Source organism: Athene noctua, chromosome 2 (assembly GCF_965140245.1).
Source record: "Athene noctua chromosome 2, bAthNoc1.hap1.1, whole genome shotgun sequence".
In the NCBI taxonomy this organism is placed as follows: Eukaryota; Metazoa; Chordata; class Aves; order Strigiformes; family Strigidae; genus Athene; species Athene noctua.
The window spans coordinates 2,301,803-2,326,413 of NC_134038.1; the positions used below are offsets into that span (position 1 = coordinate 2,301,803).

The 24,611-nt window shown below is 45.7% G+C and overlaps 3 protein-coding genes across 3 annotated transcripts; all 3 read left to right on the top strand.

Annotated features, from left to right (window-relative positions):
* Positions 1–1,027: 1,027 nt before the first annotated feature.
* On the top strand, positions 1,028–4,787 carry LOC141956753 (lymphocyte antigen 6E-like). Its single transcript, XM_074897555.1, has 3 exons — positions 1,028–1,079; positions 3,606–3,725; positions 4,303–4,787. The coding sequence occupies exons 1-3, from the start codon at positions 1,028–1,030 to the stop codon at positions 4,509–4,511; spliced, it is 381 nt and encodes a 126-aa protein (XP_074753656.1). The 3' UTR covers positions 4,512–4,787.
* A 3,555-nt stretch (positions 4,788–8,342) lies between these two features.
* LOC141956754 (lymphocyte antigen 6E-like) lies at positions 8,343–13,572 on the top strand. Its single transcript, XM_074897556.1, has 3 exons — positions 8,343–8,445; positions 12,598–12,717; positions 13,364–13,572. Exons 1-3 carry the CDS (start codon positions 8,394–8,396, stop codon positions 13,570–13,572), a joined length of 381 nt encoding a protein of 126 aa, XP_074753657.1. The 5' UTR covers positions 8,343–8,393.
* Positions 13,573–19,209: 5,637 nt separating this feature from the next.
* Positions 19,210–24,168, top strand: LOC141956755 (lymphocyte antigen 6E-like). Its single transcript, XM_074897557.1, has 3 exons — positions 19,210–19,261; positions 23,060–23,179; positions 23,957–24,168. Exons 1-3 carry the CDS (start codon positions 19,210–19,212, stop codon positions 24,166–24,168), a joined length of 384 nt encoding a protein of 127 aa, XP_074753658.1.
* Positions 24,169–24,611: the final 443 nt, after the last annotated feature.

Sequence of the window (24,611 nt, forward strand, 5' to 3'; positions counted from 1 at the left end):
CTTCCTTATTCTGTTTCCACACCATTTGTGACCTTACAAACCTCGACTCTCAGCTCCCCACAGTCATTTCTCTCTCTGAAGACGAAGGGTCCTGTTCTGCTGAGATGTCTTCTTGACCAGGACTTGTTTTATTTCTCAGTCATTTTTGCTCCCATTAACTCCTACAGCTGTTCCCTTGCGCTTTGTGCCTCTTCTTCATCCTGAGTCATTTGGCAAGAGGAGGCGAAGTGGTTGTGGGAGCAGAAGGAGGGAACCCAGAAGGACTCAGAAGGTCATGAGGGACTGGAAAAACCTGATAGAGTCCAGAGTTGGTCTACAGGTATCAACAAACATTGTCACTTGGAAACCCTGGATGCTTCTGTTAGGGCAGAGAAGAAAAGTAAAACAAAAGCATCAGACCCCATCCCTGCCTGGATCGTGGGAGCCTCTGAGTGACAGTCTCCAGGCACAAATAGTGTCACTGCAGGAACGATACAAGCTGGTTTTCTGCCTTAGTACAAGTGAGATAATTCTGAATGGCTGCAGACAAACCAGCAAAAATCTTTTTTGCCTCCTCTCCTACTTCCCACAGATATGAAACTCTCATATCATGGTAGAGAGAAATGACAGAGGATGCCAGGTGGTACCTACTATCTTCCAAGTGATGAGCCACCCGAGTGGCACAGCTGCCTCTGCTTTGCTCCAGGTTTCGCCATTCAACCCGATGGAGTAAGAGACTCCCATGTTTGAATGAGATAAATTGTTCCCCAAATTAGCAATGCACACATGGTCAGCGGGAGTAGGCCTTGGAAAAAAAAAAAGATAGGATCTGAATGGGATGTAAAAAAAAAAAAAAAATTGCTATCTGGAGCCTCATAATAGGTTCCTACGCACAAACACACCCATCACTGATCACATCTTCTGTGCTGTCACTCCCCAAACCTCAAATTACTGTCATCTAAGGAAGTTAAAGTAAACGTGGTTCCAGTATAAAAACTTACTGTGGTGCATCATCCCACATTGTTCAGACTCTGAGGGCACAACGACCATGAAGGCTTTTCTGATTGCCCTGCTGGCGGCAGTCCTGTGTGCCGAGCAAGGTAAGGAGCTTTGGAAGCTGGGAGAGCCAGATGGAGAGGATGAAAATACCAGAAGAAAAAATAGGGATAACACAGGGACGAGAACGTTTGACAGCTTTTATTGCTATTGGTGAGGTCTTGGTAGTGCAGTTTTTCTTTGGCGTCAGCTGCGTCAAGCAATATTTGGTGTGGTTGAGTCTCAGTTGAGTTCTGCCGAGGTGTCCATAACCCAGAGAAGATGAGCTCACCGCTCTGGTTTCTTACACCCTCAAATATCAAGGTCCGACCACTCACGTCTGAAGATAGACATGTGAGCTGAAAAAAGCTAATAGGAATTAAGCTGGGCTCACAGTTTTGCCTTTGGTTTTATTTTGTTCCTGAATGAAACCAGAGTTGTTGATTATGGCTCGTATTGACACCCCATCTTCTGCCAGCGTATCACTTTATTTCCTACAATGGCATTACAATTAAGAAATTAGGCTGCTGGCAGATATTTGAAAGCCTAACAGCTCTTTGCTCGTGTGTGTGAAGAGATTTTTTTTTATTTAATTTTTTTTTTTTAAATGTCTGGGAGTGTGTTTGTAATGGGATCCACAATGCTCTGTGCTTGTCCTCTTTCAAAAGAAGTGCAGATATAATCAGATAATTGTGCAGAAATATCCAGTTGAGAGACGTTGGCTCTGTGCATGTATTTGCAATCTCGAGGAGCACTGCAAGCCTTTTTGCACCGTTAAGGCTATTTCTGGCTGCATTCACCAAACTAGAGCTAATGGAGGGTGGAGGCCAGATGCAGGGAAGGTTTTATAGCAGCTATAATGGTTTAAGCTGTTATTGTTTCCTGACTCGGAGGGATTTTCCTCGCATCACTCAGTGAACACAAGTGCGTAGCAGTTGCTTTTGCGCACATGCTGGGGTCTCGGCTCCATCTGCAGCAGGAAGTGGTTTGAACAACTTTGAGTGATTTGGCAGAAAAGCAGAACAGAAAATGCTACAAGGTCTGTAAAATGCACTAAGACTTGCAAGGCAGCGTGTCTGGGAGTGCTCTGGCATGGTCTGTAAAAGGGCAGTAGCTCACAGCTCGGGTTGGGGAACCTCCAGAGGAGAGGGGAACGCTTAACTCGTCCAAGCGATGGAGAAACAGCGAGTGCTGAATAGTCAGTTAAAGAGAAATTAAAACCAGGATGTAACAAGGATTTTATCTGCTGTTACGGAGAACACCTGCGCTCGCAACATCTGGCACTAGAAAAAAGAGCAACTGGGTACGTCTCAGAGCAAGACAGTCAGCCATATGCTGGCTCCAGAGCTGTACCCAAGGCACCTGAGCTCCCCACATCACAGAGGCGAGGCCTTTTCTTCTCCTACCTGGGGTAATTAGGGCCTAAAACGGCTTTTGATTCTCTTTTAGAACTGCTTGTGGATTTGTTTAACCAAGCATCATGTATAGGTTCAACTTCAGAGATGAATTTGAATCGACAGCAGCTGGGCTTTGGAGAGTCCCTTGGGAGGAGTTTCTTTGTTACGACCGAGTTCAGATTCAATCAGAAGGTTCTGTGCACAGAGAAGAGCCTTCCTGGGTTGAGAAAGCCAGGAGGAACAGAACCAGGCATATTTCAGCCTAAGAGAGGACGCCCCGTGGTTTGCAGTTTGTCACCTTCAACCCAGAGCTCTCCCCAGTGGTGACAATGGAGCGGGCTGTCCTGAGCGCGGCTTAACTGCCTCTGTCACCCCTGCTCAGGAACGAGAAGCGTTTCATGGCACTATGAACAGGAGGGAAGCAGTTTCCCACCAGTTGTGAATCCACCTCCAGGGAATGAGATGGCACACGCCTGTGTTTCTAACATGGCCAGTTGGCCAGCCTGGAAATTTGATTCAGTTTTGTTCAGAAATACGTATCCTACCTCCTTCTGGCTTTGTAATAGACTTAGTTTAGCCCTGCTAATAATATCACTGAGAACACATTGTTCCAGGCGCTGATAGAAATAATCGCCCTCTTGTCCGGAGCAACCTCTCCCAGGGAACTCCCTTTAACGTGGCTCCGTGCTCAGTAATTTAGCTCACAGGGGTGTCATAGGCTTTAATTAATTCATGTCTGTACAGGGTTTTTTTGCAGATGCAGTCTGAAAATACTAAAACTAAGCTCTCACCTGAGAACGGTGCCAGTTCATCCTCTCCTTGCCAGAGCTGTGCTAGACCCAGCTGGGCATGTAGCGAGCTCTGCTTTTGCAGGTTGGCTCTCAACTAGGTCACTGTGGACCTGGAGAAAAAGAAAGGTCACCCGAGAGTGCTGCTCGGGCTGAAAAAAATGTGTTTTCAGGTTTAATCACCGAAAATCTCAAGTAAAGAAAGAAAACTTGGTTTGTTCTGTTTGTTTGCTTTTTCAGCTTCATTAATCAAAGCCAACCTCTTATTTCGCTTATCATGAAAACTTGTTTGTAACGTACTTTTCACCTTGTATTTTCCAAGAAGGGACACGGCTTTTGACACTTTCTTCCCAGGAGGGCATTGCTGGAAACCACTGACATGTGTCATGTGCACTCCTCTTTCCAGCTTCCTCGCTGTTTTGCTACACATGCGACAACGAGCACTCCAACTGGAACTGTCTTAAAACCTACAAGTGTGAGGACCATGAGAAATACTGCATAACCACATACAGCTCGGCTGGGTTTGGTGAGTACCAGCGATACCTTAAGGCTTTTTTTTTTTTTTTTTTTTTTTCCCTCCAGAGAAACTGATGAGCAATAGGTTGGGTTTTTTTTTAGGGCAGTAGTTGGTCTTGTTGGAAAGAACTGATCGCCGAGGTTTACAGATCACCACACGTAACGCGTGTGAAACCCTCAGCCGTGCTTTGGGGTATGTTCCTCACCGCCTCGTGGCAGGGCTGGTTGAAGCACACAGATTTCAATGACCACACCCTCTTGCTTGATCTGAGGGCTTTGTGATGGAGGGTGGAAAAGGATTGGACGGGAGTGAGGTGGTTTTAGAAACCAAAAATGCGTTGGCAGTGATTTTTTGCCATCCTACATGAAGCATGCTGTGGGTTTCTACCAAGGGCTTTCTGGTGTCATGCAGCCGATCCAGGATGGGTGAACAATCACCCAGAACTCATCCAATCCACCGACTGCTGTTATTGCTGCACTGCAAATTAAGCATAATGCAGTATATCTCCTCCTATCGTCCTCTGGTCAGCTCTTGCGGAAGAATCTTAAATCACAGCTCTCCCCCTTCTTGTCTATTCTCCATCCAGGCAAGGACACAGGACACCGCATCACCAAGAAATGTTCTGCAGACTGTCCTGAGACGAACGTGAACTTCGGTATGGCGGCTTTTTCCACCAAATGCTGTGGTACCTCCCTCTGTAATTTCAGTGGTGCCAACAGTGTAAAAATCAGCTATGCCGTGATGTTCCTGGGAATTGTGGCTAGTTTGGTGTGCGTCATCAGGGCAGGATTGTGATGAGGGGTGGGAGAAGATGTGACAACCCAAGAACCTACAAAATATTCCCCAACTGAGAAACCAACATCCTCTGTCAAGTGTCTCCAACAGGGTCTATGTCTACCCTGTTTTTTCCAAGACACTGTTTCAGATCCCTTCCACAAAATGTCACGGCAGTGTAGTTCCTATTTTGTCCCCTGTATCATTTGTTGTTTTGTACTAATTTTCCCTGGGAAAGCTCTTTTGATAGCATGCGTGTGACAATTGTCAGACAAAATAAAGATTTGTGTTATTCTAGAGTGTGTTTGCTATATCCACGCTAAGATCCGCCTGAGGAAACAGCTCTGCCAGAAAGGTCCTGTAGTCTGAATCTCAACTTCACATTGAATTCCTCTTTTTAGCACCTGGGAGTCTTCTCCTGGCTGCCTTTCTCAGTTGACTCAGTTTCATCCAACAGCTCAAGACAGACACTCCAGAAGGCCAGATGTTCTGCCTGATCATTCAGTGCTAAGGAATGAAGGTGTCGCTCTGGAAAGATCAAAGATGTTTGTGCTGTTTCCATTGCAAACAGCAACGAGAATTGTTTTGTAACCGCTAGCGCACAGGACTGGGGGTTTGCCAGGTGTTGGCTGTGCTCCTCGCTCTGCTGAGAACTTCTTGTGTGATCTCTGCGGGGTGGATGTTTTCAGCTTTTAAAATAGGTAAAGGGCCCACACCAAGGTGCTGGAGATGTCCAAGATGAGGACGGTGCTGCTGGAAGCTGTTCTCATGGAAAGGGGAACTCCGTGCCTGCTCGGAGAACGCGCTGCTGAGCGATTGCTCATGAATTCCCTGCAAGGGACAGGGCACACGGGCAGAAAGAGCCTGGCAGAGGCAACGGGTGTCTGATCCAGGTCTCTGCTCCCTCCCTTTCCTCTGTCGCTGCTGCATTTCCAGGCTTGGGGATGAAGGAGATGGCGTGGAGATTCCTCACAGCTCTTGGAGTAGCGGAGCTGTAACTTCGATGGGCAAAATAGGTGCGCCCTTGGAGCCGGAGGGTGCGTAACACCTGGTTGAGCAGTTTATAAATTCAGTCCTGCATTTTGGGAGGGCTTGTATCTAAGTGGCACCTGGGAAAAAGCCTCAACGTTTGCAGCCCAGCTGGATTTGAGGGGAACCCTGCTGCAGCAGCGCTCAAGACATGCTGCAAAGCGCGTGTGTTTCTGTGCAGCGGGGAGAAACCACGGCGCTGGCTGGAGGCTGTGAGCATGGGATTAGGTTTAGTCATCCCATAAAAATTAAATTTCTGGGCAAGGAGAGTGTTTTGGCGTTTATTTAAATATGAGACGGGCTAACTGAATAATGGTGGTGTTCTACCATTTCTGTGTTGAGGGACCAACAGAAACTTGGGGTTTTTGTGCACTTCTTTTTAACCATGTGTCCCATCACTTTTCCTGTATGTTAATCCTAATAATTTCTGAAGTGATTCTCAAAGCTTTTGGCCAACCTGAAAATCCACGTTTAGTAAAAACATCTGAGTTTCGCAGTTACTTTCAAATTTCAGCTTTTCTTTCACGAAAACTACAAGTTTTCACAAAAATAAACGGTTTGCCCGTCTCACATGACAATTTCAACCAGGTTTAGAACACGATGAGCAAAATGCTCTTCTTCCTTCTCCACTCAGCAACTGTGTCAAGGGAAATAAATCTTTCCACCCCATCCTCCACTCCCAGTTAAATCCCTTGTTACTCTTTCCAAAAATCTTACTGAAGTTCATAGCTACCAAATACTTGTAAACTGTGATATTATCTTCTGCTTTGCCTCAGTCCCTCCAGTGTGTTAATCATCTGTGTCCTTTCTACCCCTATGGGTTCCTTTCAATCTATCTCACCCGGCACCGGCGAGGGATGAAGATAACCTTAATATCAGGGGGACATATGGGACCAGTTGGAAGAGTGCAGGACCATCTCATGGAAAATCTCGACTGTCAGAAATCCTGCAATAACTCCTTTAAGAAATACAGCCTTGCCATCTCAAAATCTCAGCAGCTTGCAGGAAACAAGAGATATTTTAGTTTTTGCTTGGATGAGACTACAAGGGAGGGGAAAAAAAAAAAAAAAAAAAAGTGCCTGGCTGAGCTGCTATTTCTGTACCTGTTAATGGATGCTGTTGGCTGAAATAAATCTGAATGTGGGCTGCCTCTGCAAGCTGCAGAATGGCATCGCCTTGTGACTAGAGCCCCCTTTTCTGCTATTACCTTAGATAGTCAGGAATAAAAGTTGATTTACCAATAAAGACTCATGAAATCTCTTCTGGACTGGGGAAAATAAAATATTTCACAAGGAAGAGAGCGTCGCACTGCCTGGCATGGAGGGTGCCAGCTTCTGTTTTCCTCCTGCCTGGTGCCTCACAAAGGCATCGGCCTTATGAAGCCAAACAACGCCCCTCCTTTGAGCTTTCTTGGTTAATTGCCACCTCTGTTCCAACTGAGTTTCATTCTCTACCTATTGAGAAAGCAGAAATTTCCTCACCTTAGTCATGCAGGTCTCCGTACTAACAATATTTATACGTCCAATTGAGAGGTGTTGGAAAGATTTACATCACCTCAAGAACAAGGCATGCCTTTTCAGCGAGATAATGACTGTAGGTGGGTCCTGTTGGAAGCTCAAATATTTAATGGGAGATGGAAATCTGAGCAACTTTGAGACTAAGGGAAAAAAAAAGGAAATAAAACAGATGGAGAGCAGCAAGGGGCAGAGCTGCTGGCAGAGGCTTGGGGCACACAGGTTGCTCCTGCAGCTCGGAGTGTCATGGAAAAGGGCTCCAGCTGGACCATTGCTGGGACTGTGCCTCCATCCCCATGACTAGATGGCAGAGAGACAATGGTGGGAGGAAAAAGCAACAGCAATCAGAAGATGGGAAAGATTCTGATTTTATACAGGGAGATAGGACGAAACATGATTAAAAAGGAGGAATAAAGAGCGCCGTATGGAAATCCAGTGGAGTTCTCCTATTTGGCATTTCACATAATCTTGGCTGGTTATAATTTTTTTTTCTTTTTTTTTTTTCTGAAGACTTAATGAGTTGAGATCCTTGATCAGGCAATCTCTCATTCTCCATGCTTTAAGTGGTTTGGGGTTTTTTTCTCCCTGACATTTATTTTTTATAATTTGTGGGAAAAAAAAAATAAATCACAGCTTGTTTAATGTGATGGGAGTGGGTGTTATTTCTATTTTTTAATTCAAGTGGTCATTTTCATTGCTCAATGGAATTTAGTTTTTAACAAGATAACATTTTCCCTCATAGAAAATATCCAATTTTTTAACAGAAACGTTTATGGTTCTGAACTGCTGTCTTAAAAAGGCCCACAGAAAATTATGTCTGCTCCCCTATGAAATGCAGTGAAAAGATACTGCTCTTCTGATCTAGCTGTATTGACAATCCTGGGAGATATTTTGTAGATGTTTCAATCCCAATTTCAATTTTCAATTCAATCAGTTCCCATGTGCACTAAAACAGTGCGTGAGGACAGGATTTTTAAGGATGCAGCCTCCTCTGAGACCCAGGCTGGCCTGGAAAGGAGAACACACTTCTTCTCACAGGGACACTATTTTGTTTTTGTGTTTGGCTTTTACTCCACTTATCCAGAATTAGAAATTGTTGCATAATTGACACCAGATGAACAAGTTGTATTGTGAAACAACTAAGGAAAAGAAGTGTGTGTGGGGGAAAACATGACACTTGTTTAGATTTCCAACAAAGCATACTTCCACATGCAAGCGTTGACACGTTACACTCAATTATCCACCATCTGACACAGCAACCCTATAGTTATTATCCTAGCATCAAAGCAAACACTGCTGGGGTATAAAACCTGCCCTGGGAGAGTCCTGCTTGTTTTGGAGGCTGCAAGACCTATAAAGGATGAAGACTTCTCTTCTTGTCGTGCTCGTCATTGCCCTGTGCACGGAGAGTGGTGAGTCTCCAAGGATTGCTTTGTGCTAGCGAGACCCCCCCAGAGGTGGGGCTCATCTTTGATATTAGAGGATGACAAGGGGATTTTGCAGCACGAATCGTAAAACGAGGCTCTAGACAATATTCCAGTCCTCAGGACAAGAAGCCAGGGGACGTAAAACGTAAATGAGGCTCTAGACAATATTCCAGTCCTCGGGACAAGAAGCCAGGGGATGTATCCCCACCAGAAGTTGGAATATGCTGAGGAGCTGAAGTGGGGGATGAGAAACCCACCTCACCTGACTCGTGCAGTCCCAGCCCAGCCCTTGGAGTGGCTCAGCGTAGGCAGCTGAGAGCCCTTGGTGCAGCTCCCTCGGAACGGGGCGGGTTAGCTGAGGGATATACAGAGCTGGGCAGGGAGAGGGCAATATGTGCAATAAAGCTGCAGATTTGACATAAACCAAACTACAGCCTGATTTTATTTGTTTCTTTTTTTTTTTTTTTTTTTTTTTTCACTTGCCTGCTTATTGGTTGCAATTACAAACCGTCATTAAATCGTTAGAGCTGGTCATGCCACAAGAAGACGTAATTCTGGCTCCCATCTCCTTCTTGCAGCTTGTTGCTTTGAGGTGCAACTTTGCCCATGTTGATCCCAGGACGCAGAGTCCCATTCTCATCCTGTTTTCTTGGGGGGGGTTTTGTTTTGTTTTTTTGTTGGTTTTTTGTGACTCTGCACTTTAACTTTGTCTGGTTGGGCTCTGCCAAGGACAGTTGCCTGTGCCCCTGGGAGCTGACCCCTTGCACAGGGGCAGGCTGTGGGTCAGGCACAAACCAGAGGGTGCAGCCCTGAATATCCCTCTGACTATTCCAGGGGAAGAGTTGATCCCCTCAGCTCAGGGGGCTTTTGCCTTATTGCAAACTGAATTTTTCTCAGGCTTTGCTGTAGGGTTTTACCTGCAAATTACTGGCCATTCTGGTCCTGGTCTAGCAGAGCACTTAGGCTCACACTTAATTTGAGGCTGGAAATGTTCTTACTGTGGGACTTCAACAAGCTTTAAACTTGGCATGTGCTAAACCATCGTGCTTAATGGTGTTGGGAAAGTTGAGCTTAATAAAAGGATTCTCTTTTTTTGCAGCTTATCAACTGTAATCGCATATTTTTACAAAGATCACATAATGAGACAGCAAACTTATCAAAGGAGTCAGTGAAAATTAACACAAAAGCACCACTTTGCTGTGCAAACTAGCCAGAAGGGTAGTTGCTGTTCTAATTAATCCCGAACCTGACGGATTTTAAGGGTGTAAATCCTGCATCTGCGGGCACTTGCGCTTGTTAACGCTTTACATGTGTAAGCTGTTTATCTGGGTGGCTCGAATTGTTCACACGAAAATCTTCCTTGAGGACTGTTCTTTTTCAGTTAGAGCAGAGGTCTTGGGGGGTGCAGACAGGAGACCTCCAAAGGCAGCCTGGTTTAACCCCAGGTGTGCATCCTGAGTGGGGCACACATTGAAAGAAATACTGGTTCTTTCCCCACTCAGCCCTCGTTGCAACAGATACCTCAACAGATGCAATAAAATCAGAAGTGTTTTTCAGTAGCGTGAGCAATATTGTCCTACCTGACTTCAGGGTCTTAACCGAGCCACCAGGTTAGGAGCCCATATGCCTCCAAAGTCCTCTATAGTAAATTGTGAGTGAGGTAGAAATCTCCTGAGCACAGAGAGAGGTTGGCAAAATCACCCCTGAAGGGTGCTCACCCCCTCTCCTGGCTAGAAGGATCCCAGGGCAACCAGACTCTGAAATCAGCAGCTTTGGGAGGTTGAAACAAGACTTGGGCGTGCAACAAGCTCTACTGTTTCCTTCACACACTCAGGAAGTTACTCCTGGAATGGGCTTGATTAAAGAAGCTGTATTAATTAAGGAATAAAATGAGCTACATGTCTGGAAAACCCAGTCTGGGGACTCTGCTCTAGCGTACGGTTATTCTGGGAAGAAAGGGTGGTTCCCAGTGGGGTGGAGCAGAAAGGTACCTGTATGGGCTTTGCACAAGATAAGAGAATGAAGCCACACCACTTTGTGTGCAGATGTTCTAAAGGAGGGTCCCAGACCTTTAAAAAAAAAATTAAAAAAAAATTAGCTTGCAGTGCCAAGACAATACTGAATGCAAGGACAGCTGAGAGGTTCTGGAGATAGAAACGACCAAGGGAAGGAAGCAAATTGCAATAGTTTTGGTGTCAAGTCAGAGCGAGCCGGGTGCCAGGGCTGAGGTTTTTGAAACCGTAAGGGTGTCAGGCATGGGAACAGAAGGAGATGGGCTGTGAGTCACTGCAAACCCAATCGCCTGGCCTCTGTGTCCTCTGCTAACTGCTCTTCATGAGAGACCACAGAGGGACAACAGGAACTGTGAGGACTACAGACCGCAAGAGGAAAGTGGAAGTCTGTGCTGGGTGGCCATGGAAAGGGTGAAGGGGCTGCTCACTGGAGTGGGGAGACAAGAGTTTCCACAGAGATGCAGGAGGATGAATAGTGCCTAAAAGGCATTTTTGAGGCTTCCTGTGAAATACTGATCACCTGATCTTACGGTCTGACCTGGGGCCAGGTCTGGGCTAGTAGGACACTAAGGAGCAGAGAGTCTGTTTGAGCCAGACTGAGCTTGTCTAAGGTCAAACAAGGGCAGCAATGAGGTTAGGACAGCGCTGGTAAAGGCACTAACAATGACAGAGAAGCTCCGGCAGGAGAGAAGAAGAGTGAGACAGATAAAGAGCAATGAAGGCAAAGCTAAAGGACAGTGCTGGTATAAGAATAAAACAGATATTAACTGGCCATGGGTGGCCTGGAAATGAGACGAACGAGTCTAATCTCCAGTGGGTGACATTACTGCAGGAGTGTTTGCTCCAGATAAACAGACATGTAGGAAATCTCCCTTATCGTGCAAAGAAACCTGCCCCAAGGATCTCTTTGCTATGAATGACTGCTTTAGGTTCCTTGAGTGCAGGCTGTTCTCATTTATTCGTATTAGCACAGCGCCTCGCAGACGCTCAGTGTTACAGATGTACGCAGCGCGTAGTGTTAGGCAGTCATCACCCACCGACGGCTGTAAAAAAAAGGGATCTGCTGCAACCAAGGGGATGGTTTGCTGAGCCCTGTCTTCTGCAGGAGAAGCTCTCCTGACACGAGAGAGCTCTGAAAAATGAACCAGCCAAACGCAAGCATTCATTTTCCTGAGAAGCAGATCTAGGTCACTTGTCCCTCGTTTGAGATATGTTGTGCGGGCACGCAGCAAACAGCTGGAGAGGGACTCATTATCGGGAAGAAAAGTGATAGGACAAGGGTAATAGTTTTAAATTGAAAGAGGGTGGACTTAGAGTAGATCTAAGACAGAAATTCTCCCCTGTGAGCGGGGTGAGGCCCTGGCACAGGCTGCCCAGAGAAGCTGTGGCTGCCCCCTCCCTGGAAGGGTTCAAGGCCAGGTTGGACGGGGCTTTGGGCAACCTGGGCTAGCAGAAGGTGGCCCTGCCCGTGGGGGGGCTGTGACTAGATGAGCTTTAAGGTCCCTTCCAACCCAAACCATCTATGATTCTATGAAAATATTCATGTCTAGTGCGGCCAGGGGCGTTACTCTTAGACACGTGTCTCCCATTCTGTATTAAAATTTTTAAAAAAATAATTCACTGTTGGACTGTGTATTCTGAGAAAGGATGTGTAGGTGAGGACTCTTCAGATGACTTGAAGATGTGAAAAAATGTGGACAGGAACCCAGTGGTCTCTTTCCATAGAACGACCAGTGGCCAGCAACCAAGGCTTGGAGGAGCCAGGTTGAAAAGAAACCAAAAGAGTTTCATGCTGCCAGTGGTAGTAGACTGGAGCGCTCTTTCCAAAAGCATGCTGGGGATGACAGATGTTTCAATGGACTCAAGTTAGTATCCAGAAGGAAGATCCCTTGGGGGTTACTAAATGAGCACACCACATCAGTGTCAGGAATCTGAGCTTAAAGGAATTTGCGTCCAGGAGAGTCGCTGGGGCCCAGTTTCACACACCCAGGAGGTTGTTTGCCTGTGGCTGCTGGGCTTGGCAGATCCTCCATCTGGACCAGCACCACCAGTTTTGTCCTCCTATGGATATTTTTAGAGGTGATTGATGGGTGTTGTGTGCTTTTTTTTTTTTTTTTTTTTTCAGCTTTCTCCTTGACGTGCTTCACATGCCAAGATGCATCTTCCAATATAGAATGTCTCAAACCAGCCACATGCTCTGAGCACGAGAAGTACTGTCTCACAACCTACTCTACCAGGGGATTCGGTAAGTGTGAAGCTTTTCTAAGGCTCTGGTGACAAGATGGGGTTCAGGTTAGGCTGACTCCAGAGCCTCCTCCCACCAGGAGGTGTGGTGGAAGAATTAATGAGGATCAGAGAACAGAGCATACCTTGCAGCAGGTGGGAACTCGGCATAGTCTGTCTCTGCTGCAAGATATTGTAACAATACCACACTTGCTGATTAAACATAGGAAAGAGACACATGGGAACAAAGAATATTTCTCTGCACAAACCCTTTATCTCCTCTCCATGCTCAAATATATGCTCATGAGGTGGTGGAGTCAGAAGGGGCCAGGTACTGTGGAAGGAGCAGTCCCGAGGCACAGTGACCGTGATGTCTTCAAGTCTTACCCTGTAGAAATGCGTTAGATCTCCTTGCCCTAGGTCGCGCTCAATTGGCCCTGAAAACAGGCGAGGAGTTGTAAGGCCTGAAGATGGTCCCCATGGGTCACATACACACAAATAACGATGCAGCGTGACAAAGCCCAAGGGAAAACCAACAGCATTAAGTACAGAACAACATACTCCCCACTGGATATTGCCCGGCAAATCTGTCATTGAAGCCTGTAAAAAATACACAAGATAAAGACTCCCAACTTTTCTTCCTGTTTTCTCTCTCTCTCCCACTTCAGGCGACAACCGTAACCAGCGTATTAGCAAGAAATGTTCTGCATTTTGCCCAACAATTGACCTGAACATCGGCATAGCCGGTGTTGCTACCAGCTGCTGTGAGACTTCCTTGTGCAACATCAGTGGTGCCAGCAGTGTGAAAACCAGCTACGCTATGATAGCTCTGGGTGTCTTGGCCAGTCTCGCCTGCATCCTCCGTTTGGGTTTTTAAAGGGGCTGGGGGGGGGGGGGGGCGGGGAGGAAGAAGCTGCTTGGCTTTGCCTACAAGGGGTCAAACTCCCATCTGTACAGTGTGAATGCTGCCCTGTTTTCTCCTACCTGGAAGGTCACATCCCATCAGCAAATATTTTTGCTCTTTCAGTGCTCTGATGATAACGCCCAAGAGCACAGCCCTACCTCAGAGTGGTCTTTGGAAGAGAAAGGCACGATGTGGAGCCCTACACATGCAGAAGGGCACCATATAGTGACTATCTCTCCTACTATTGGCCTTTACAACTCCACGATTTTTTTTTTTCTCCCCTTCATTTTGTCCCTGCCATTCTCTTGAGCCATTTTTCCCTTTATAACATTTTCTGGCCTATATTATTTTGGTCTGAGGAAGCCTTTAATATTAGAGTTGTTAAATAGAATCTGGGCACAATAAAGTCTTGTTTTATTCTATTCTGTGACTCTGTGGTATGGTACATCGGGCGTAGCAGCTGGATGCATCCATGTTAGCAGCAACGAAAGCAGAGGCCTCATTCGGCAAGTCCAGTTGAAATAATGCTGAATTATATTACCGTTGCTTTGCAGCCACTTCAGGAAGCCTCTCCCTAGATTTTATTTTCATTTTCTGCATTGGCAAAAGCGTTGTTTTGGTGACTCAATTTCAGAGTAAACTGTACTCTGTTTAACTTGCTTTCAGTTTCTCTTCTGGGTCAGCTGCCTGAAGAGAAATGGCTGTTGAGCTCTTCAGCAGGCAAACAGAGGGGGACAAGGCAGGACCTGACGTGAAAGGATCTTGAGCATTAAGTTTTCTTTAAACTGATTTAAGGCCTTCCAGTGGAAATTGCTTTATAAGCATTACGGATTATTTTGAAAAGGGAGAGAAGTATCTTGCATGGTGCTTAAAGGAAAATCATCAAAAAAAGACAGATGGTTTCTACCGTGTGTCTGCTGGAGTCTGGAAAAAAAATATTAACTTTGAAAATAAATCTTTTATGTTTGCTAGTCCAGTTTCCTATTGTGGTTAAAATTGAAGGAATTCATTCCCCTGCACCGACCTTGCTTGTGGATAATCTTAGGAATGAGAGTTTCGCTCACTCAAACCCTTCCGAAGCGAGTCACAGGAGGCTGAAAGGCTTTCTCCTGAGCTGAAGAAGCTCTCCACCAGGATTACCCCAGCGAAGATGTCCCAGTGTAATTAGCTGGGTGCAGCTCACCCAGCTGGTTTTCTCTCTGTAGACTCATTGCACAGGGAGAGAAGCTATACACCTTGCTCACTCTGCTGGGTATTTGCCGAGAGCAGAGGAACCGCAACACTTGGAAACAGCCGGATCTGTAGAACAGGTTTGCAAAGGAAATGTGGTCTCACGGCTCCAGCTCTCCCCAGCCTGCTCCTACCCCTTCCTGTCCACCCTTTCTCCCATCCATATCCAACCCCCAGCTATGCACTCCTTGTCTGTTTTCTCTTCCAGCCTTCCTTGTTGGCTTCTCCATCCAATCTTAGTCTGGGCTTTACCTCCAACCTCTATTTCCTTGCTAAAGCTTCAGCTCATTTTTTTTCTCCTCAGTGCAAATGCAAGGTTGGCCCAGGATGCTCTGTCTCTAGCCATGAGATTCTCTGTTGTCCCCACGGTTTCTATTGCACTGGCATCCCCCAGCTGAGCCGGCTTCAGTCTTCTGTCCAACCTACTCTTTTCACTTTTCTTCCCCTTCTGCCAGATTTGGAGATACTCAAGTGGCACACACATTTGAACACCTCAAATGTGCCAAGAAGTGCCTTGGGTGGCCATACTCCGCCCCACACCCAGGGGCGGGTGGTAACAACTGAACCATTTGAAGGAGTCTTCAGCCTTTACTTTCCACAGGTTTAGGATTTCTTAGGGACAACGCTGCTTGGCACAGGCAAAGGCCAAGCTGGGGCTAGTCCTGGCTTATTTTTGTGAATACAGACCCGCTCTTGGCATCCAGGTTTAAAATAAGGTCCTTTCTTATGCTACGTGAACTTGGCAGGTGCCTTCGTTTTGGGTTGGGAGGGAATCTGGCATGCAAAGGAAGGTATGAAAACACACGGGCAAAGGGGGTGAAGGCACATGGTAGAGCCTGCTGCTGCCGTGGAGGGTTTTGTGGTCTGCTTCTGGCTGTTGCATGAAGTTATGAACAGCACCGGGAAGCGGGGAGTCCCATCCTCAAGGGAGCAGCACCATCCATGAACCCCAGCCTGTCTCTCTCTTGTCTGGTTTCTCCCTGTTCCCGTAGGTTTTCATTCCCTACCGCCCAGCAACACAACTGTGCATGTGGGCCAAAGATTGATCCACATCTCAAATTACATAAAAGGGTCCTTATCTGGAAGTGGGAGCAGCAATTGCCCTGAGGCCCAGGAGGTCCTAAACCCATGAAAACTTCCTTAGTGAACCCTCCCTCGGCAACAGTGTTGTGTAAGAGGAGACTCCTCGCTGCCAGCCCTCCTGAGAAATCCTGATACGACATCTCCAGCAGATGTTGCTGCCTAATTCCACATCCCTCTGCCCAGAGTTTCTTATTTGTTGGCTCCCATGGTTGCATAGTCCTTGGATGAAAGTGGAGAGCAGAGACATTTGGGATGCCTGGAGGGCTCTCAGGAAGAAGGTGAGTGTTTCATTCAAATAATTGGGATTGCTTCTGAGATGTAGCTGGCTCTCTCTCTGTGGATCATCTAAGAGCTCGGGTTTTGCTGCTCCTGAATCACTGCACCAGGACCTGAATCAGCCAAGGGGGCCTTGCCCTGCCTAAAATAGGCACCTGGAGGACGTGGTTTACTTTGGCCCTTCTTTTCCCTTACTCAGGGCTCCATCACCACTGATTCTGAAGGACCTATGCTGCCTTCTGCGGTCCTCAAATAATTCGGCTGCCTTTTCCCTCACAACATGAAATTTCCTCCCTTTGTCCCTGTTTATTTGCCGCGATTAACACACAGTGGATCAATGACAAAGCAAGAGACAAGATGGATGCAAAAGGTCAAAGCAAGGTCTTCACTGCGTCTAAAAAGCTTCTGAAAGCCATGGAATATGACAAAAGCATCCCTTTTTCAAAGTTACCTGCTGCTCTCTGGTCATATACCCAAATCATGGCTCCATTCTGAGGTCCGCTTTAGTTTTTCTGAATGACTAGCAATGAGATGTATTACTCTACGGAGGTGACGCAGCTTCCTTGAATTTTTTTTTGCAGTCTTCCTCAACCTCACTTGGTGTCCCTTGGCTTGCCTGCTCCGGGCCCTCCTGCAGTCTGAAAGCTGTGATGTTGGGTGTTAAAGGATTTTACCAGACTGTTGGTATCTCTAGACTTGCTTTATTAACAACTCAGACTTGGGCCATCACCTCGGTGAGTGGCAACAGCTGACAAAAAGCATCCTCTATATATACACGATCTAACATACGATACAAAGAGTCTTTGGTGATTTTCCAGGAACTTTCAGCTCTCGATTCATCATCAGTTTCAAAAGTCCACTGTATTCCACAGTTTTGGCTAGTTATTGTGTCATTCTAATTCCTCTTGGGACACCACTGTTCTCTGATGTGGTCAGCATGGTTATTTATCTGCAGTATTGTTCCTAGAGCACCTGTGCTCTATTAATGAAACCTATAAAACAATATCTATTTATTAATTATTCCGGCTATTAACAATATCCTAAGAGAAAAGAGTTTTCTAAAGCTTGTTCCTTTTACACTGGGCAGCAGGAGACACCCTCCCTGTGCTGGCTGCTTAAGCGTTGCCTCTGACTGCATTGAGTTTTGTAATCTGTCCTCTTGAGAAATAAGGAATCACTGTGACCCAGTCACTGTGCTGCAAACTGACTGCTCTCCAGATGTGAGAAGAAGGCATGCTCCAGCACCACAGCGCTCCTACGTACTAACGAAGATGTTAATAACCTGAGGACAGCTCCCAGATAACAGTTTGACACAGAAGAGCTTGTTTCCTACTCAAATTTCTCTCCTTAGTACACATTTGTTGGCAGTGCTGGGGATGTCTTAGCCACACCACAATCTTTCAGAGTTGACTTGCAACATCTCATTGCATGAGGGTTCATGCAGAAACAAATGGACGTTGGTAAAGTCAACACGAAGGGGTGTATGGCAATAACTAGAGTGCTCTTTCACTCACGGAGGAAGGGAAAATGAAAATCTATCACAGAAGTCTATAGGATAATTAATAACACCAAAACAAGGAAAAAAGAGTTGCTTCCTTCTCCCCTCATTGCAAAATACCAGCAAGAGGACACACCCACTAATTACAAAGAACAACCTGTTTATAATCACTCGGGCAGTAAACTGAATTGCCCTCTGCAAAGCAGAAGGTTTGATTTGATCATCACCAGCACGTCCCCTGCTGACCTCACAAACCTCCAAAAATAAGAATGGGGATGTCTATTTTGGTATCAGGCTTGAACAACTCTGGAATTCACCACCTGATGATGTCATTCTAGGAGTTTAGGAGGGCCTGAAAAAGTATCACACGCTCTCATGGATAAGGAAATCAGCTGGTGTTGGGATGATTCATATTAGAAACAGACAAAAACGGTGACTTCTAGGGAACTGCCTGTTAAGTTATTCCATATTTGCCAGCAAAAGGTGGGTTTGGCAATTTTTTCTTTCATGAATTCTGCTACCTGCTGTCCAGGACTAATCTCACTTTGAAAGAAGCTCTGTGAGATGGCAGCTTGAGCTCTTACAAGATGCATCTTGTATGAGGGTCTATTTCCCAGAATGTCAGAGTCAGATTTTAAGAAATTCAGAGAGAGTAACACAGACGAATGAAAGAAAAGAGATTGATTTAAGGGGAGAGGTTGAAAAGGAGAGTTTGAGAGATGGCTTTTTTTCGAAGTAGAGCAGCAATTCCAGGATACCAATTTGTGGTAACGTAAATGGAGGCTTGATTTCCAGAAACTGTTGAGTGCGGAGAAAAGCCGAGCCTCTAAGGAATCCCTAAAATGGAAGCAAAATTTCATTAAATAAAGACTATAAGGTATTTGAGAATTACAGCCAAGGGAGGAGCGAGCAGAGGGATTAACTACAGGGAATGGAAAACTGATGAAGAAATTAAGACTGACATGAAAATTAGAGGAAAATCTTCTGTTTAACTAACCATTAGCTAATTTCATTTAGTGTAAACCACGCCGATTTTATCGGAGATAAACCAGCGTAGGCCAGCTGAGAGTCTGACCTTCTGGTTCTATGGAATAATTAAAGAAAACGAATGATATGAACCCTGGTATATCACACGCTGACAATCCAAAGGGATTAGGAAAATGCAGTGTTAGGACTATCTCCCCGTGCCTCCGGGCTCTGCTATTCCATCAGCACAGCTGCTGCTTCTGCTGGGAGGAAGGAAAGGAAGAAACCTGGAGAAGAAGAGAGCAGATCCGATTTCCCATCACTCATATGACCGGAAGAACAAGAAATGCGTTGCCAAAAGGACTTTTCCCCAAGGTGTCAGCTTGTTCCAAGGGCTCCAGCATGGAGAACTCCCACATGCACATTACACACCCTTGGGTTGATTTCATGTCCACCCCTGAGCCGTCTGGAACCTGTAAAACTGCTGCCACTGTTCAAAGGGTATATAACCCGTCCTCCAAACATCCTCCTTGCCCAGTGGAGAGGATCTGGTGGAGATGAAGACTCCTCTTGTCACCTTGTTGGCTGCTGTCCTGTGTGTGGAGCAAGGTGAGCCTCTAATGCTGCTACTAGTTATGATAAAGTATATAGAGAAGATGGTGAAAATGTTTCGTGTCGTAAAAATTTAGAGGGTTTTCGCCGACTTTGCAATACTGCCGTTTCAGCCATGCTGCCACCAACTTCCTTTTGCACCTTGATTAACATTTTGCTGCAGAAATAAGAGCCTGATAAACTAATTCTGCTTTCCAGCAGCAGTACTGAGTGAGAGAGCTCGAGTTGTATGGTGCTGGGTGCCAGATTATAGCCGCGCAGTGACCTATGGGATCGTCCCAAATGATGCAAATTGGAAGTGCCAGAAACTGTAACAAAACATATTTTCTTATCCATATGGGGTTTTGAGCATCTTACAGACTTTTCTGTACTGCTGCTTCCTCCATTGTGGCAAGCCACGTGGTTTGCCATGTGTCTTGCTTGCTAGGAAATGCACCAGTGAGAATTTTTTATAGATTATATCAGAGGCAGAGGTGAAAGAGCTTTGCTGTGCTTGTGTCATGTTAAAGGCATCCTTCTCCCAAAGGGAAGTCTGAGGTACTCTGGATGTGTGTCCTTCTTCTGGGACTGATACACGTGGTGTTACGTCGCTACGTGCACGTAGGAATAACGACCAGATTGACAACATTTTCCCCACGCCTGATAGTTTCCCAGAAACTATGATACATATCAAGCAGGGGTTGAGAAAGAGGCATCTAATTAATTCTTGCTCTCTGATGTATCAACCCCCCTACTCCTACATTTTTTGGACAGAGGGTTCTGTAGCACACCTGGAAGATCAGAAGCTTCGGCCAGTTTGGGGGTTGGAAAAGGAGTATTCGGTTCTAAAAAAAAAAAATAAAAAGGATGTTGTGCCCATAATTCCTGAATGTAGCAACACAACATGGACAAAGGAAAGAAATTATCAAAGGCAATGTCCCCAGTGTTACCCGGGATGAAGTGGAAAGCTAATAGAGATCCAAGACTCTGGTAGCACATGTTCGTGGTGGGATACCTTATTGCTGTAGGAGGCTTGAAGACATTTTATTTTGGCATCAGCTTCCAAAAGGACCTCGGGGCAGTCTTTCATAGGGCACCTTTTGGTAGCCCAGTCTAGATCAGAGGAAGCCAGTAATTCAGACATCAAGGCTTTCCCGTTCAAGAGTCAGAGATCACAGGGGGGTACAAGGACAAAGGAACACGTGGAGATAGCTGTTATTTGATCCTTCTCGTCTATCTGGGGTCCAATTCAAGACCCTAATAAGCAACTTTTACTCAAAATTCTTGATCTCTCAGCCCACCGAAGAGAGTCTGTTGCCATTTGCATCCAGGGACTCACCATTATAGCTATATTATGTCCAGAAGAAACCTTAAAGGGTCGTGATCCTTTTCCCTGCTCCAATGCTGGACCAAACCAGGCAGATGTTTGTTTCATGTGTCCTTGAAAGTTTTCAACAAAGAAGACTCCACAGCCTGGAATTACTCAGACTCTCATCCTTTTAGAAAGTTAGTCTTAATATCTCTTAACATCTCTTTTTGTAGAGTTTGCCTGTGTTTTCACTGTAGGATGTGTAGAACAGTATATTAACTTCTTTGTAGATACTTTTTGCTCTCATGAAGAAGTTTACTGTGTCTTCCTCAGCATATTCTCACTATGAATAAACAAGCTAAACGTTTCCAATATTTTCTACAAGGTCATATTTTCAAGATCTCCGACCATTTCTCCTCCCTCTCCTCTGGTCTCTCTCCAAATGCTTTGCATTTTTTTTGAAGTGCCGCAGACAGGTTTGGTCATTAGTGTTCCAGCTGAGGCCTTGCCAGAGTCGAAAGGCCACTTTGCATATCTTGCACATGACATTGGTGCCTGTGTTCCCTTGCGTGACATTTGTTTTCATCGCTGTAGTGTGACATGGTTGACTCCTGCTGTTTACGCTGCAGTCCTTAATTGTAACTCAACCAGTTGTTCCTCATCTGACTTTTTTTTTTTTTTTTTTTAAATCTCGGTGTAATGTATTTCTCTTTGAACTGCATCTATTCTTTTTTTTCATTCTTTTATTATACTCATCTGTCAGAATCACTTAGAACTCTACTTACAGTGTGTTTTCAGCTATTTTGTCCTTGGCATCACCTGAAAATGTGATGTGCATCCTCTATCTCATCCCTACTGTCACTAGCGATGATATTCTATAGACCTGAGCCCACAACAGAGCTCTGGAGAAACTTATGAGTTGCACTGCTCCAATTGGTTTGACCAATAAGCATTGCAAACTACCCTGTGAGGGTGTTTTCATGTCCGGCTTTGCACCCATTCTGTTGTATTTTCACTAGCTTGTGTTTCCTGGGCTTGCTTGTAACAACATCGCTCGAGATTGTGCCAAAATTTTGTAATATCTTATTGCATTTCCTGATGAAGATTCACATTTTTAGCAATGAGTGAAGGAAAAAAACTACACGGCGTTATGGACCTCTCAGCATCAATAGTTGATAACTTCCCTTCCCTTCCCTTCCCTTCCCTTCCCTTCCCTTCCCTTCCCTTCCCTTCCCTTCCCTTCCCTTCCCTTCCCTTCCCTTCCCTTCCCTTCCCTTCCCTTCCCTTCCCTTCCCTTCCCTTCCCTTCCCTCAGAAACTTCTCATTTCATGATCTCTCTGACCTACATTGCCCTTCTACTTTCTTACAGCCAGCTTCTTATCGGGCAAAACTGCACTCACAGGAACGTGTCCTCTAGTTGCTTTCTGCCCTTTCCATACCGACAGACTGTCCCCAGACTTACCAGGAACTTAGCAAGCATTCTGTGCTGTGCTTGCTTCCCTTTACAAAAAATGTCTGAATTTTTAAAGTAACCCATCCCTTTTCCTACACACAAAAGCTCATACTTTGCTCTGGGTGATTTTCCGAGCTCAGAACCCAGCCACCACCATAAAACCTATAAATCAATTAATCCGCCTAGCTGGGGAGCGTTCTGCAGACACTTTGGTGTGGTTTCTCATCCAGACTGTGTTTTTGCTTTTCTTCTTTTCTATCATTACTTTCCAGAGGCTTTACAGAGCTCTGTCCTACCACCTTCCGGATTTGAGGTCAAGAGTGTACGTTCTCGACAGACAGCTCATCGCTGCCTGTCCTTCCTGTCAGTTATCTTCTGTATCTGTATTGCAGATGTATGAATTATCCCTCCAAATCTGCACTTACCAGTTAAACCAAAGTTTGGTTAAGACTTCCCATTTATTCTCTATCTCACAGTAGTATGCAGAAGTTTGACAGAGCATCTGACTACTCTCGACAGACTTCCTAGGACTGAGGTTAGGCCAGTTCAGTTAGTGGCGTTAGACCACAAGAAAGGATACGTGACAGTAGTCTCCGAGCCAGATGAAAGAGAAGTAGGACACCGAGCATTGTCCACCTCCTCAAAATGCTCCAGGCATCCTCAAAGGTCTCCCTGGCAAGCCCTGCTTAGGCTTGCTCAGGAGAAACGACTGAGCAGTAATTGGCAATTCACGTGGCAGAGCTCTCAGGACAGAGGAGCTATTGCTCAGCAATAATCTCCATCATAAAAGACCCCAAATCCTTGAATTCCACTCACATCTAGTGCTGCCAGAGATTGTAAACAGATCGATAACACTTCGCCGTCTGAGACATATGAGACAGCGAGGGATTTAACATTGGTGTCATGGGTCAAGGGATAAAGAAAGTCACCAGTCATTCACACACATGCATTCATCAGTCTATAGCTAGGAAAATGGGGCTATCTGGATTGTAGGTATTGTGGTTCCTAAACCATGTAATGTGCTTTTTTTTTTTTTTTTTTTTTTCCCCCCTAGTTTACCCATTTATGTGCTACGTGTGCCAAGAACAGGAGTCCAACAAAAACTGTTTGACCATTTCCATGTGCGCAAAGGAAGACAAATACTGCGTGACTTTCCATAACAATGTTGGAACAAGTATGTTTCTGAACAACACCTTGTTTGTGCCGTAGAGGAGCAGTCCCAGGAATGGGCTGTCATCCTAGTCATGGCCACGTATGGCAACAATAGCCCCCAGTCACCAACTGTTAGGAAACACTGACCCTGTTGCTCGCTCTGGCAGTCGCTGCCTTGTCAATACATACTTGATATTGCTACCTGGAGTTGGGGAAATGCTGAAGATACATATAGCAGCACCAGAAAGTGAATTCAAGCCTGAGGTGTCACAGTTAGCTCCCCCCAGCTTTCTGCTGACCGCTCCACCAGGCTCTGTCTATGGCAATATTCACTCCCTGCATTGTTTTCAAAAAATGTTTTGAGGAAAAGTGCACCATGGCTGACTCCCCCTGCTGTGCATGATCTGTCAGGTCTGTCCTTGGGGATCCTCAAACACCTCCACCACGTGCCCTCAGACCATACAATACATTCTCCCTGGTTTTATGCTGTAGGAAATACATCCTGGTGGGCAGCGACCCAGCCTGGGCATCGCTTCAGGTAGCTTGAACTGAAAGCCACCCATAGATGCTAATTCCACTTTAGGGACACGTGAAGCATAGATCCCAGAGAAGAACCAGCATCACACTGCAGCAGCGTGGATCTGGCCAGACTGTTAGTCCTGAGCAGAGGATGTATTTGCTTTGGGGACTTGTGCCTGGCCTTCTTTTATCCACCAATGCAGATTGAACCATGCAAAAATTTTAACAATGATTCTTACATTCTCCTCTTTCTTCCCCCTCCCCTCCTCTTCTGCATTAGAGCCCAACAAACCTAAATACGTCATCTCTAAGATGTGTTCTCCAACGTGTCCGGCAACACGTCAGCAACAAAACCAAACCTATCAGAGGGTTTCTTGCTGTGAGAAACCTTTATGCAATGTGAATGGAGTCAGCAGCAAGCAAAGCAGCTATGGAGTGATGTCCCTGGGTGTCCTAGCCAGTATCACTTACATCTTTGCATGTGGACTGTGATGGGTTAGGAAAAGCTCCCCGTGATGGCATTGTTGGCTGAAATAAAAGTGTGTTGCTCTGGGATAATTACCGCTCTCAAAGAATCGTGCTTTGCAGCTGAGCTTCCCCTGGGATTTTTGAGATGGTCTAATTGGGTGCTGAACTCCCATTGATTTCCTAAGCCTACTCGAATCCTAAGTGTCCTCAGACATTCAAGTCACCTAAGAAAACACATAAAAGACAGACTTTTTGACATGTTCGGGCTTCAAATCTTTACAGCTCCGAAGAGATCCTTGAAGACATATTTTTGTCTCTTTGAGTTTCAAAGCACTGTGAGGAATAACAACCCACCCTGCCTGAAACACAGGTAATAGCTCAATAGTTATGTCAGCACGGAGGGGATGTTCAGTACCTTCTGTTCACAGTAAGTTGGCTATCACACATCAGTCAAGCAGTTCATAAAC

Excerpts from the sequence above, each read along its gene's own strand:
- LOC141956753 (XM_074897555.1), top strand. The coding sequence starts at position 1,028 with ATGAAGGCTTTTCTGATTGCCCTGCTGGCGGCAGTCCTGTGTGCCGAG. Across the intron at positions 1,080-3,605 it reads AGTCCTGTGTGCCGAGCAAG|CTTCCTCGCTGTTTTGCTAC; the intron begins GTAAGGAGCTTT and ends TCCTCTTTCCAG. Across the intron at positions 3,726-4,302 it reads ATACAGCTCGGCTGGGTTTG|GCAAGGACACAGGACACCGC; the intron begins GTGAGTACCAGC and ends TTCTCCATCCAG.
- LOC141956754 (XM_074897556.1), top strand. The coding sequence starts at position 8,394 with ATGAAGACTTCTCTTCTTGTCGTGCTCGTCATTGCCCTGTGCACGGAG. Across the intron at positions 8,446-12,597 it reads TGCCCTGTGCACGGAGAGTG|CTTTCTCCTTGACGTGCTTC; the intron begins GTGAGTCTCCAA and ends TTTTTTTTTCAG. Across the intron at positions 12,718-13,363 it reads CTACTCTACCAGGGGATTCG|GCGACAACCGTAACCAGCGT; the intron begins GTAAGTGTGAAG and ends CTCCCACTTCAG.
- LOC141956755 (XM_074897557.1), top strand. The coding sequence starts at position 19,210 with ATGAAGACTCCTCTTGTCACCTTGTTGGCTGCTGTCCTGTGTGTGGAG. Across the intron at positions 19,262-23,059 it reads TGTCCTGTGTGTGGAGCAAG|TTTACCCATTTATGTGCTAC; the intron begins GTGAGCCTCTAA and ends TTTCCCCCCTAG. Across the intron at positions 23,180-23,956 it reads CCATAACAATGTTGGAACAA|AGCCCAACAAACCTAAATAC; the intron begins GTATGTTTCTGA and ends CTTCTGCATTAG.